At 35.3% G+C, this 15050-nt stretch overlaps 1 protein-coding gene across 5 annotated transcripts in view; it reads right to left on the bottom strand.

Annotated features, from left to right (window-relative positions):
* C6 (complement C6) overlaps positions 1–15050 on the bottom strand; it is a 71126-nt gene that overhangs the window by 31015 nt on the left and 25061 nt on the right. For all 5 annotated transcript variants that reach the window (XR_010131773.1, XM_004058904.5, XM_063700777.1 and 2 more), the window contains exons 6-8: positions 12954–13092; positions 8233–8433; positions 3259–3499 (exon numbers count right to left, since the gene is read on the bottom strand). Coding sequence is in view for 4 of the 5 variants with exons in the window: in XM_004058904.5 (XP_004058952.4) it covers positions 3259–3499; positions 8233–8433; positions 12954–13092 (581 nt within the window). In the remaining variant the exon portion in view is untranslated. The remainder of the gene's footprint in view (positions 1–3258; positions 3500–8232; positions 8434–12953; positions 13093–15050) is intronic.

The following is a 15050-nucleotide window of genomic DNA, read 5'->3' as shown; positions in this document are numbered from 1 at the left end:
TGCTCTGAGGCTCAGCCATCCGGTTTTAATATCTTTAGTCCTCATTATTCTCCTTTATCAAACTCTCCAGCATCATTTGTTGAAGATTTGGGCATCTGAACCACTCCCACCACAGTCCTGTGATCATTCTCAATGGCCTCAGAATCTGTGTGTTAGTGGAAGAGTGCAGGGAAACAGATGTAGTATTTTTGTAGGCTGAGTTAGTACTATCTGGGGTAATTGAGGGAAATCAACATTTTCTTTTTCTTAACAGCTTCCCAAGGCACCTGACTCACTGCTGGAAACATCAACACTAAAATCCAGGTCTTTTGATGTTTAGTTAAAATTTGCCTTGCAGAATATGAGCACATGAGAGGTAGAGCTGTTAATATAAGCTTTTAAACACCTAAAAGCAAAGTAGGTCATCAAATATTAGTATTTGGGGTTGCAGGTCATAATAGCAGGGATGGGTGTTTTTAGAGCTTGAGGTTCTGATTAGGTGTGATATTGAAATGGAAATCTGAAGGCATAGATCGCTGAGAAATGAGGCTGGGTAGATGTGAACTGGGCCTGTCTACCTCATTTTTTGTGACAGTTTTGAAGAGATGCATTGTTATTTGGGAGTAAAAAAGTCTTGGTTTGAAGCCCTCATGTTTAGTTTGCATATTCAACCCTAACAAAAAGATGGTTCTTTCAGTCTGGTTGAATAAATATAATTCATTTTTCTTCTAGTAGGATTGTTTTTATAAGTGGGTTAGTCAAATATTTAGGCCATACTACGAATGTAATGCATTTATAGTGCATGACTCCTTTTCTTAACCATTCTTTAGGCTCTTATTATTTATAAGTAATAATTAAATTGTATGTGTCCAGTTAATTAACTATAACATAATGAATTAACTATAAACTTAATTTCATTTTTGAGGGCTATAGATGAATCTTCGAAGATTTGGATGATGAATATTTTTTATGACATTGGTCATGCAGTGATTAAAATATCTGGACTTTATCAATGAATTTCTGTGCAATCCTTTTCTTCCCTGCAGTATGTCCAGTTTTTTGCTGCTGGACCTCTATCTGTATGAACTAACAAGCTACTTGATACTGCAGTACCTCGTCTCTTAAACCTGAGTGTTCCTCTGCTGTGGGGCACAGGAATGAGTATTTCAGTAATGTCTTTAGCTACCCTGATGCGTAAAAGACAGGAGTGTTAGTTGAAAATTTCACATTAGTAAGTAGTGTGGTGAATAATTTTTAACCTCCAATTCAGTGTAGAAGATGACTTCCCAACAAAAGGAGTTTAAAATTATCCTCTTGCATATTATGATATTTTTATTGTTTGATGTTTTCACTGTGTTTATGAAACTCTTTTCACCTTGCACACTGAAGCAATGCCAACTTTTATTCAAGGTTTTAACTTGACTATGGGACATTGAACAATAGAGAAATAAATCAACGCATGCAAATAAAAGGCAATTTAATTTTGTTTTCTTTTTCTTGAGGGAAAGAAAGTACTATGAAATATTCAAGTCATTTTTCAAAAATTAACAACAGGGGATATAATTCTTATTGAATAAGGCATAGCAAAAATTAAATCTATACTTTAGTTTCATGTTATGATGAGGTAAAGGGAGAGAGAATAGGAGGAGAGGAAAGGGGAGAGGCCAGAATATATATTTATCTAGAGAGTTGGGAAAGCCAGGTAAGCACATGAACTGGAGAATTTCATTTTCTTGAGAAGTCATTTCTGTCTGGGTGTGCTTCATTTTAACAACAATTAAAATTTTACAGATAAATTAATCCATATAAACTTATTGAATATGAGAATATCGAATACATCTTACTGAGAGCTTGTTTGGAGGTTCTAGCAGGGGAGTGCAGCTACTCATATACCCTTGACCTAAAACCAGTCCTCCTCTATTGGAGGTGGTCATCCTCTTTGACTGAGCATGCAGCTCTGGAGGGACACACATAAAGTGGTGAGGGAGGAAGGGGACCCCCATCCAGCCAGCCAGATCAGCCGAATCAACCCTGGCGATCAAAGAAGTGACAGATGTCACAGCTAGATCATCCTCACATCCAGAATACATCTTACTGAATATATATACACACATATATATGCATATATAGACACACTGTCAATACATGCATACAGTGTATGTGTGTGTATGTATGTACTGTGTGCATGCATGTATATATGGATATGCATGGGTATTTATTTGGAATTTCCTATCACATCCCAAACTCCTTTTCTTTCCTTCATTATATGTAACTGTCAGTCTCTACCTCTACAGAGAAAGAGATGGAATGTGAGAAGGTTTCCGTAGGAAAGTCTAACTCATCACTCTTCATTTTGGTGACGGGGCTTTAACTAATAGTTGATTAAAGATTCACCCAGTTCTTAACTGACCTGATCCCTAAGCATTTAGGGGCTGTGCTCTGAATGTATGAGGATTATACTCATCAAGTGGGAAATTATTGTCTGGGCTATAGCAGAAGTGACCAGAATAATTTCATCTGAGGGTGAGACAAAACCAAGTCAAGAGCAGAGATTCCCCTAATTACTTTTGCTCAGCATTAGTGTCGATACTATTTGCAGTAGCAGAAGACATCAAATTCACATGCAAGAGTTACTCCAGTGGAAAGGTTAACTGAAAGGAAACATAATGCATGCAGGCAGTGTGGAAAGCCTACAATAACACAAATCTTTTGCATTTAGTTTCAGGTTTCATCGCCAGTAAGTGCTCATCTGGCCCACTCTAGCTTAGTCGCTTGTCAAGTTTCTAACTTTTCTTTCATTATATATTTCATCTTGGCTTGTAGTTAAAATTATTACAGGAAAAAATTGCTATTTAATTCGTTATAAGGTATTGCTTTATGAAATTATATCCTATAAAAATGTTATTCATAAATTATCTTTTAGAATTTAGTGCCAGCACAAAGTTGGTTTCCCTTGAGATACTGGCATGCATCTTCCTCTTTGGGTAACCACTACTGTGTAAGCTTATGATGTTCCCAGATGTTAGGAAATTTATAGACAAATATGATGCCTAAATCACAGTGGTTATGCATACTTGTTTTTCTTTATTTTTTGGTCTTAGTTTTCTATTTTTGTTTTATTTATTTGAATGTGTATTTTTTATCATTCTTCGTATCATTTTGGAAATAAAGCAGGATCTAAATGAAGTCAAAGCAGAATAATTAAAATGATAGAGTAAGAGAAAAAGGTATTGCATGCTATCATACCAGTTAAAAAGAGTGAGGACTGAAGAAAGTTACCTGAGTTCTTTAGTTCCTCACTGCTAAACTGATAGAGGAGGTCATACACGCCTCCCAGGGAGCCAGAGGTGAAGTAATGAGTCCCAAAGTCATCGAATATTCGGCTGTACAAAGCAGAGTTGTATTCTAGAGGCAGATGGTTAAGTGCTTTCAAAAAGACATCAGAAAGGTGCAGATCTTTAGCTTTCGTTGTGAAGTTTAAGACTTTCATCACTTTATGGATCCTAATAAAACTAGAATCCTAAATGGAAGAAAGAAGTAAAAAGATGATTAAAGGTAATGAAAGTTTGAAGTACCTAGCATTTAAATGTCATTGATTTATCATTAGTTTCATTCCCACCACAGTATTACAATAATTCTCACTCTCTATTGCATGTTCTCACATACAAAATTATAATTTTCATTTTGCTTTCCAATACCAATGTCCAATGTGCAAAACAGGTAAGATTATCTCAATAATGTAAACTATGTAATGGGGGCATGTGTTCTCTAAGAAAGAAGAAATCAGTGATCAAAAAAGTCATCTTTCTCTCCTGATTGCCAATCATGGCTGCATTTCTACTGAGTTTTTATTTAGAATATTTGCTAATGTGAATAATTGAAAAAGAATCGTGTGCCTTTTGAACTGGAAGTTATGCAACTGAGATGGAGGTTATGCAAGTGAGATTCAAGTTACAGCTTTGTCATTCTGGAAAAAGCGTTTCGATTCTCTAGACTTCAGTTGTCAAATGATAAGATGAGGGCTTGCACCTGGTAACACTTCACACCTCCTTTCAACTCCAAAATGCTGATTCTAAATTACTTAGTGGGTGAAATTAAGTAAAATTATTTATATTCTCTCTCCTCCACCCACATGCAGAAATACATGAGTTTTTTTTGTTTACAAACTTATTTATTTATCGTTTCTTTTTATGTCAGGTTAATTGAGAATTAGCTGGTCGATATTATGCTTAAAATCTCATTTCCTCAGATTATCTTTTTACATAGCCACTGAGGTTTATAAGTGTATTTATGTACATTGTTTTAAAAAAATTTATATACTTTATCTGATCTCTCAATTCTAACAAATTGTAGTAATAGTAACAAAGTAAGGACCATATTTTAGCAAAATAACTGTATTATAACTGTTAATTATTAACCGTATTCCTCTTTGCTATAAGTATGGCACAAGATGACTGCTGACACAAAAGAAAAAAAATAATTCCAAGGATTGAAAAAGAATCAGCATTAATCTCCCTTCTGTCTTTCCTTTTCCCTGTCCCTCTCTTCCTTTATTCTACCTTCTGGCCTTCTATACATTCATTGCCTACCTATCTGAGATGCTGTAGATACAGAAGTGAAGAAGGCACACAAAGTTCGTGCCTTTGTGGAACTTCCATTTTAGTAAGTGCTCGTTAATTCTATTTTTAAGTTTAATACTTGAATTTTGTCAGAGAACCATAGTTTTCAAAAGTTGGAGAGCCCTTGTGCTTTTAATAAGAAGCACACTCACTCCCTGAGTATCTGAAGTGCCCGTTCTGGAAGGTTCAATATTTCCAGGTTGGTTTAAGGTCTCAGTCATGGAAAATACAAGTTAAACTTTGTTAGCTCAACTTAGCACAATCACCTCCATGGTGTTCTACTTGCTGGTTCACGATACCTGAAACTGGCTATTTTAGATTAAAAAAATACATTACTATAGGTTTTTAAACCACATATAATCTATTTCAACAATGTGTGAGGTCTTGCTTTATTTTAATAATATTGTTGTGGTTTCCATTTTGTAAAGTATATCAGGAAAGTACTGAACCTGACTGAGTTATCTGGTATTTTGCTTGGAAACAGACTGTTTGTCCAACAAATGTCTAGTTTGATCTGTGAATGATGAAACAACTAAAGCTTTATGCTCTACTGAAAGACTTGGATTGATTTTCAATTTTGTGGTATCTTGTTTTCTCTACTTGAAGACTAAGAGAGGCTTCAGTAGTATTTTCTTTTTTCTTTTTCTTTTTCTCTTTTTCTTTTTTTTTGTGAGATGGAGTCTAGCTCTGTCACCCAGGCTGGAGTGCAGTGGTGCCATCTTGGCTCATTGCAACCTCTGCCTCCCGGGTTCAAGCAATTCTCCTGCCTCAGCCTCCCGAGTAGCTGGGACCACAGGCCCCCGCCACCACATCTGGCAAATTTTTGTATTTTTAGTAGATACAGGGTTTCACCATGTTGGTCAGGCTGGCCTCAAACTCCTGACCTCAGGTGATCTGCCTATCTCAGCCCTCCAAAGTTCTGGGATTATAGGCATGAGCCACCGCGTCCAGCCTCAGTTCCTTAGACTGAAATTCCATAATTCTGTTCAGACCTAATCAAAGATGACAGTAATGATGTTGGATTGAACTATATGAGGCTAACAATTTTTTGTTGTTGTTGTTGCTCTGTCACCCAGGCTGGAGTACAGTGGTGCGATCTCCACTCACTGCAACCTCCACCTCCCGGGTTCAAGTGATTCTCCTGTCTCAGCCTCCTGAGTAGCTGGGATCACAGGCGCACACTGCCACGCCTGGCTAATTTTTTGTATTTTAGTAGAGATGAAGTTTCACCGTGTTTCCCAGGCTGGTCTTGAACTCCTGAGCTCAGGCAATCCGCCCACCTTGGCCTCCCAAAGTGCTAGGATTACAGGCTTGAGCCACCGTCCCTGGCGAGGCTAACAATTTTGTAAATCAAAAATGGTTGAATAACAGTAGTTTAATATGTTCCAACCTGATATTGTGAATAGCTCTAAATTTTTTCACTTTGGGACAGACTATTAGGAGATCAAACAATAGCTGTTTATCTACATATAAGGGTTTTACAAATGTTCTCTAGTATGTTTGAAATACATATAAATCACATACGTGAAGCAAGACATAGGACTGTACCTACGTCTCATACAAACATGTCTCTCTATCTCCCTTCATCATTGACTATGTTTATAAGCAGTTATTTCCAATCCTGCATGCTATATTATACTGAGCTAGGGAGCTAAAAACAAAAAAGGCCATATTCCCATGCCCAATCCCAGGTATTCTGAATCAGTAGATTAAGGGAAAGTGCTAGAGATGTGTATTTTTACTTACAAGAAATTCTGATATTATCTTGTCTTACAAAGATAATTTGTTAAGTTTGGAGGGCACTATAGGACCCACAGCCCCTTCTAAACTAAATTATATGTATATAAAATATATGTTATATTATATATAAATTATATATAAAATATATGTTATATTATATATATAAATTATATAAAATATATGTTATATTATATATATAAATTATATATAAAATATATGTTATATATAATTTATACATAAAATGAATCTATTTCATTGTCATTTTTACATGTCCATGTCACCAGAACTGTGTTCTTTCCGTATTTTGCTAAAATTATGAATAAATAAATGAATGAATAAAGAGTCAAATATCTTGAAGTGTAATACAATGAATAAGAAAAGTAAGCAAAAATAAGACAAACTGATTTCAGTTCCCAACTCTAGCATTTATTTACTGTAAGATCACTGGAAGTCACTTAGCTTCTTGGACTTTAGTTAGTGCCTGACTCATGGTAGGTATTTGATAAGTGTTCATTGAATTAAAAATGCATATATGAATTTCAATCTATTCATCTGCAAAATGATGTTTAAATATTGACTCTGATAATCTCTCAGAATTTTTTTGAGGATAAATGAAATACTTGGGAAAATTATCCACACAGTGCTTTAGGTCTTATATTTGTATAAGTGCATAAATGGTTGACTAAATAAAAGTAGAAGAGCAATACGATAAAAGTAGGAGCAACCGTAATATGGTGGCCTCCAGTTGCTGATCTCATTAACTCTGACATTGGTACCTCTATCTCCTCCCTCTCTAGTTCCATGATTCAGGGCTCATTCTCCTCATTCATCTCTTGGGAAAGAGAAAATGCTACTTAGAGTGGTGGTTGTAGTGAGCAACAGACAGTATTTTAAAATATCTTTGTAAATGTCTAAAAATTTCAGATAGAAATCTGTCTTCTAAATCATTTAAGCACTGTGAGACATATCTAAGAGATATAAAATGAAAATAATAGGAGAAAAAGGAACATATGAAGAATGATTAACAGGGGAAGCTGTAGCTTTGTATATTAAAAGGGTTCTCCAAGTCCCTGGCAAGATTAACAGGAAAAGTCCAATACTTAGACATACCCTAAGTTCCAAGTGCAAAAAAAAATTGTAACTTTTCAAGCAGGGAAAAGAAAATGAAAAAATTTGCTCTGAATGTGATTTTTCTTATACAGCAATGGAAATTAGAAGACAGTTGAATAACATCTACTATCAAGAGAAGAAGATTATGATACAGTCAGGATATTCTTTATATTTATTGCTCAGGGAAAAGGCAGGCAATGTTAGATACAAAAGATTTAGAGAATATACCTTGCATGTGTCCTATATGAGGAATAAAAAAAAAACAAAAAAAGGCAACTGAATGAGAACAGGGATCTCAAGAAAAGGAATATAAGAGGAAAAAAATGGAGATAGGTAAATGTGTGTGTGTTTACATAAATGTAGCAAAATACACATTTTGTTATATTTTATATATGTATTTGTATATGTGTACAAATATATACATCTATACAAATATGTATATAAAATATAACAAAAATATAAAATACAGATTGTCATATTACATGAAAAGCCAAAGTTCTGTTATATGGAGTTTATAAGAAGCACACCTACAACAATATGAAAAAAAAGTGAAGATAAAAAACATAACAATAACAGTCAAATGCATGCAAAATGGAGCTATTAATATACATAATATTTCCACAACTTTTGAAGCGAGATATAACAAAAAATGGGAAAATTACTTAAATCTGTATTAGAAGTCATACTGGTACAATATCAAAACTCTCCCCTTCTTATTACATGATTACTGGAATTACTGTTAATTTTCAAGAAAGAATAAAAGGTTGGAAACCATTTTTGATACCTTTTTGTGAGAGGCTTGAATGGCTTGTTTGAAGGCAGAATTATGGTTGATATTTTCACTTCTCTTTGAGGAATAAAAAATTGGTACACTGAAAGAGCTCTCCCCCTGACTTGAGAATGAGCCTTGTTGATTTTCATTGTGTCCAAGAGAAGTTAAATCCTTGTAGAAATCTGTTTTCAAGTCATCTTCTGCAGTTTGTACCTGGAGAAAAATCCATGTAAAATAAAATATAATTTAGGAAATACTGGAGCGACTTGTGGATATCTAATGAAATGATGATTTATTTATTTATGCACTCAGCCAGTATTTATTGAGGACACATTTTGCTAGAGAACAAAGAATAGTGTTATTTCCTGCACTGAGGGGTTAATAGTTTAGTTAGAGAGAGAGATAATCACCAACACTTAATGAGGTAAGTACTGTGTGACCAGTGGAATCCCACAGGAAATATAAGACCCTGAGAGGCAATATCAGGAAACCCTCCCTCAAGGAAATGCCACCTAAGCTGAGACTTAACAGGGTGATAAACAATGAAGGTTATTTTTAGCATGTCTGTGATTTTGATGCAGTGTGCAGTCTAACTAAGATACTTTTCAGTTCTGACAACTGGGCTTGTTCTTTATAACCAAGTCCCACTTTGTTTTATACTTTTTCAAGAGACGAGTCTGACTTTGGGATCACAGTTTCTGAGGTTGGGTTCCCATTGCCTGCTACCAAAGCTCCCAGTGCTGATCGACTCTTGATTGATCTTTGTGTTAGTCATTACACTGTTTACAACTACTCTAGTCTCTTTCTGGGCACATAAAAAGTATGCATTTCCCTACTCTCTTTGGCCAATAGAATGTAAATATAAATGGTATCTGTCACTTTAAGAGTTGATGGGCAATATGTCACTTCCCCCCCCCCTTTTTTTTTTTGCAATTAATCATCACACCAGTCAGGATGTGTCAAAGCAGAATCCCTTAAGTCCCTTGCTTTCTAAGTGACTATTATCAGTAGAACGTACAGTATGAGTGACACTGTTTTAAGACACTGACATCTTAGTGTTGATATTGCAGTGTAACCTAACTTGTCTTGATTAAAATGCTGTGTCTGGTGTCTATATTCCATCATCTGTCCTGTAGTTATTCTAAGGTCTTCTAACTCCCTGCCCAGTTGCCTTCTCTTCCTTTCATGAGTCTCTTTAATCTTTGTGTACCAGCCAGCCAATTATTTCATCTATCTTCATAAGCTACAACACTACAAAAGAAGGCAAGTGAGACGCCTGCTGAATTTCTCCTCCTCTATTGTTTTCAATAAGGTATAGCTTAGGTTTGCATAGCTGCCTGCTAAAAGCATGCCTAAAGAATGAAGTTATACAGAGATCAGTTAAAAGAAAACCAATAGCTCGTGACCTTGACTCTAGTCATTCCCAAATTTTTGTTTGAAGAAATACCACTATGACCTTCTTCAGCCATATCACTATGACTTCAGCCATACCACTATGGCAAAGTTAAAGATTAGCTCAGGTAGCTTCATAAGGTTGGACAAGTCTTAGAGCTACATTGATAAGGAAATGAGTTTAATCTGCTGTAAAAGAATTTTCAGGCTGTATTTCCCCATGTAACTTGTTATCCAGGCTTGCGTTATCAAGCTTTGTGGGTTAACCCAGTGATCTGTTAGTAAATGTTAAACAACTAGCTCTCTGGGAAGGGGAAGAAAGCCCTGATTTGATACAGCATTTTCCTTTTCCATTGTGCATCTATTCCTACCATGGCTGATTTCAAGCTACCTATGTGATGCCCTGAATTCATATTGGGAAGAGATGCACAGTGGCAAATTACAAAGTATTTTCATAATACAGATCCAATAGATGTAAATAACCCCAATAGCATGGATAATGGTAAAATGTAGCCAAATAATTGAAAAGTGATCAATTTTGAGCAATTATAACCTTTGTTTTTAATGTGTTTACCTGTGAGATAATATATTTGATATTTAATAATGGCTGTGTTTTGACCAACAAATATATGAAAAAATGCTCATCATCAATAATCATCAGAGAAATGCAAATCAAAGCCACAGTGAGATGCCATCTCACACAAGTCAGGATGACTAGTATTAAAAAGTCAAAAAAACAACAGATGTTGGCAAGGCTGTGGAGAAAAGGAATGCTAATACACTGTTGGTGGGAATGTAAATTAGTTCAGCCACTGTGAAAAGCAGTTTGGATATTTCTCAAAGAACTTAAAACAGAACCACCATTTGACCCAGCAATCTCATTCCTGGGTACATATCCAAAAGAAAACAAATTGTTCTACCAAAAAGACACATGCACTTGCATGTTTATCGCAGTACTATTCACAATAGCAAAGACATAGAATTAACCTAGGTGCCAATCAGCAGTGGATTGGATAAAGATAATGTGGTACATATGTGCCATGGAATACTAGCAGCCATAAAAAGAATGAAAACATGTCCTTTGCAGCAACATGGATACAGCTGGAGACCATTATCCTAAGCAAATTAACACAGGAACAGAAAAACAAATACTACATGTTTTCACTTATAAGTGAGAGCTAAACATCGGGTACTCATGGACATAAAGATGGCAACAACAGACACTGGGGTCTACTAGAGGGGGAAGGGAGGGAGAGGGGCAAGAGTTGAAAATCTGTTGGGTACTCTGCTCAGTACCTGGGTAAAGGGATCATTTGTACCCCCAACCTCAGCATCACACAACAAAGCCAGGTGACAAACTTGCACATGTATTCCCTGAATCTAAAATGAAAGTTGAAAAAGAAAAAAATAAAATCTATGTTTCACAATGGGATTCCAAAATTCCTGAAAAGTTAACAGTTGACTCTTGTGAACTCAAAGAGCTAGGTCCAGCACATCATTGTCTAACTTCACGGGGGATACATTTTAACTGATAGTTTATGAAGGTGCTCAGACTTTTAACCCACTGCGTGGAGTTTTAATGTCTTTCTTGATATACTACAAATGTCTCATCTAACATAGGCCGCCTCCGACTATAAGAGCCAGAAGCCAGGAGTTCTTATTTTTCTGTGCCATTTATTTGCTGTATAACTCTGAGAAAGTTGTTTAACTTCAATAAGCCTAAATTTTCTTTCCTTTTCTTTTCTTTTCTTTTTTTTTTTTTTTGAGAGAGTCTCACTCTGTTGCCCAGGCTGGAGTGCAGTGGCGTGATCTCGGCTCACTGCAGCCTCTACCTCCTGGGTTCAAGCAATTCTCATGCCTCAGACTCCTGAGTAGCTGGGACTACAGGTGTGCACCACTACGCCCAGCTAAGTTTTGTATTTTTAGTAGAGACAGGGTTTCATCATGTTGCCCAGACTGGTCTTGAACTCTTGACGCCCAAGTGATCTGCACCCCCTTGGCGTCTCAAAGTGCTGGGATTACAGATGTGAGCCACCACACCCGGCTAAGCCTAAATTTTCTGTTAGTAGTGCGGATGTAAACAATTTTCTACCTTTCTGGGGAGGTTGTTATGGGAATCAGGTAAAGCAATATATGAAAGTACTTTGAAGACTCTAAAGTATCATATGAGTATGAAGTGTTATCTAAGCCTCAATTTGCTCCAGTCTCATATACTTCCTTTATTTTGTTACTTATAAAACTACATGAAATAGATGTTTGCTGAAAATACAGGCAATATCCTTTTGTGAAATGACCATATTTTGAAAGTAAACTTGTGGATTGGTTGTTTTGGAACTGGAAAGCAACTTCCATCAGAACAATATTACATATAAATGTTTAGGTTTTAGCTCTGTCTACAAAGCCTATTCAAATACAATATATCTTAAGAGCAGTATTATCAGTCTTCCCAGAGGTATTCAAATTTGACGGTTAGTTCCCAAAGACATTCCCCACCTATCAGTATATATTAGATGGTTTTAAATTGAGTGAATCGAATTGGAAAATGCCTGTATTTATATGTATATAAAGGTCTTTTAAAGGAAGGATTAAATGAGTTTTTGCTGAACTCATATTACCCATAAAGTGGTTCTCAGAAATAATTACAACTCTGAAATTCTCTCTAGCTTGTCAAATTTCTATGCATGAATGTCACCATTAAAACATGTATTTTCTGTTCTTATCACAATTTAAAAGAAGCAGATTACTCACTTTAGTGCAACGAGTATGGAGCACTTACGTGTAAAGCATGGGTTAGATTCTGAGAGTAGGTAGTATGCTGCTCATTATAATTTACTAAAAGAAACAAATAAACCAAACCAACTAATAAAATAGGAAGAAAGGTAAGCAGAACTATCTCATTAGACTGACTCATCATGATTTTTCTTATGAGCCTGGCACTTTAAAAAAAAAGTCTGTTTTTCGTGGTTATCTAAGAGCACTAACTAGGTTAGGAGAAAATTCTGAAGAAATCAAACTGTTTATCTGTGTGGAGCTATTTTAGAGCTGAATATTCAATGGAGAAAGCATGGACTCGAATCAGGAAAACCTGGTCCTGAATCTTGAATTCACTTCTTGCTAGCTGTTTGACTTCTGGAAAATTAGTTACCTTAGTTTTTTCATCTGTAAATTGATAACACTGGCCTCATTGTGTGTGCATGGATAAAATACAAACACATAACAGGTGATTAAAATTGTTCACCACCTTTTTATTCTGTCCCTTCATTCATCACTAATTTTGCATGAGAAATTTAGCTTATAATCACTGACGGTGTTGGAGTTGCCACCGTGCTAGGCTGTCATACCTCAAAGCCGACATTTTCCAGATTGGCCGGAACACGGTATGGATTACTTGTCCTACTGCTTTTGACAGTTTTACATATTCCTCCAGTGAAAGAGTTATCAAGGACTTCTCCTCTGGGCTCTCCTGCCAGAAAATGAAACCTAGAAACAAAGTAATCTTCAGGAATTCAATAGATGTAGAACAATCTTTAAAATTTACCTTAGTTATATGAAAGGAATTCCTCTTCTAAACCTTTTTGCCTCAAGACAAATGACTTGAAGGAATCCCCCACACCTCCGCTTTTTTTTCCTAGTCCATGGTGAGGCATGCAAGGAAGCTGGAAAGCCCAAACTCAGCTTCTCTGGCTCTATTAGATTCTCCTATTCCACTTACTTAATTGTTCTTGGCTTTCAACATACAACAAAATCTGGATTTATAATTTTTTATGACTTACAAAGCCAGTGCAAAGTTTGGAAGCAGATTATGAAATAAGTTATTATATAATAAATGCTATCCCAGGTCCACTTCTTTCTGAGTGGAATTCTAATAGAGAGCTCATAATAAAATAGTAACAGCAATATTTTAATGGAATTGTAATAATATTATAGTTTTACTAATAACTGACTATAATATTTAAAATATATTTTATTTAACAAATGCTTATATACTATTTACTATAAGCCAAGCAATAGTAAGTGCTTTACAAATATTAACTTGGTTAAGTGCTTTACTAATAATAACTTATATTTATTACAACCATATGATGTAGATATAATTATTATACCTGTTTTACAAATGAGGACATTGAGGCACATAGAGATTAATTAGCTTAGCATAAATCAACTATTTAAGAGGTTATTTTGTTATAGATAAAAAAACTTCTCCAAGATGCTAATGCTTTTCCAAATTCTAAGAGATATTAATATGTATTCTGTGAAAAAAGTAGTTTTTTTGTCAAACAGTTTGGTAATGCTGTATTACATAGATTATAAAAATTGTTTTCTACAGGTCATGTCACAGCCTTAAAAATATAAATTGTCAGTCTCCAAGTACATTCGACCAAATAACCTTGTCTTTCATAGAACATGTAGTGTAGTTCTACAGAATATCACTGGAAAATTCCATGTAGCAGAAGGAATAGCACCAATGCCCTTCCCTTCTCATGACCCTTCAGTACACCCATCCCTTCTGATAGTTGTGGGGGCTCAAGGGAACTCTAAACATCCTCAAGAACGTCATCGACCACTTACATGTCTGTTTCCCTTGTACTTCTATGGCATTAACTCACAAGACAAAATGTACCTGAAAGGCACCACTTTTACCAGAGCTGAAATATTAAGTTTTGTAACTATCACAAAGATCTGAAAAAAAGACAAATAGACTCATTCATCTGTGAGGGAATCAAGAAGCAGTTCACTATGGGAGGCTTTTGCGATCTATTAGACATTTGGATTTAAAGTAGAAAATACGACCAATTACTCAGGCACTTCTAACCAAGGGACACAATACTTTTCTATCAAAGAGGAGCAAGGATAGTTTGAAAGTTGTTAAGTGATGTTAGAATACTGAAAAGAAAGTAAGGCTAATATAAATACTTGTAAATTCTCTACCAATAAAATTGTGTTAATGTAAAAGTACACAGACACACACAAACACACACACACAGCTTTTAAGTTTCTGAAATGGTTTCTTCACTTGAAAATGGAGCTAATTGCTTTTTTATAGTAGTTGTGGAAATTAATAGTGACTAGCACAGGCCTGGCCTGCCCTATGAGAGGAAACAATACATACTAACTCTCCCATTTTTTCCACCAGGGAAAGTATATTTTAATTTTATTAAAAGGTTGCATACTAAGTTCAAAAGTAATTGCTTGCAGAAACAAAATCAACAAACAAAAATCAAATGTATTTCCCTACAAATAGCAATGAACAATCCAAAAATAAAATTACAGAAACAATTCCATTTATAATAGCCTCCCAAAGAATAAAATCCTCAGGTATTTATTTAACAAAAGAAGCCTAAGACTCATATACTGAAAAGTATAAACAATGTTGAAAGATATTAAGTGAAATCTCAATGAATAGAAAGACATTCCATATTAGTGGATTGGCAGAATTT

Source organism: Gorilla gorilla, chromosome 19, assembly GCF_029281585.2.
Source record: "Gorilla gorilla gorilla isolate KB3781 chromosome 19, NHGRI_mGorGor1-v2.1_pri, whole genome shotgun sequence".
NCBI classification, from domain to species: Eukaryota; Metazoa; Chordata; class Mammalia; order Primates; family Hominidae; genus Gorilla; species Gorilla gorilla.
This window is presented reverse-complemented; position numbering and strand designations above follow the sequence as displayed.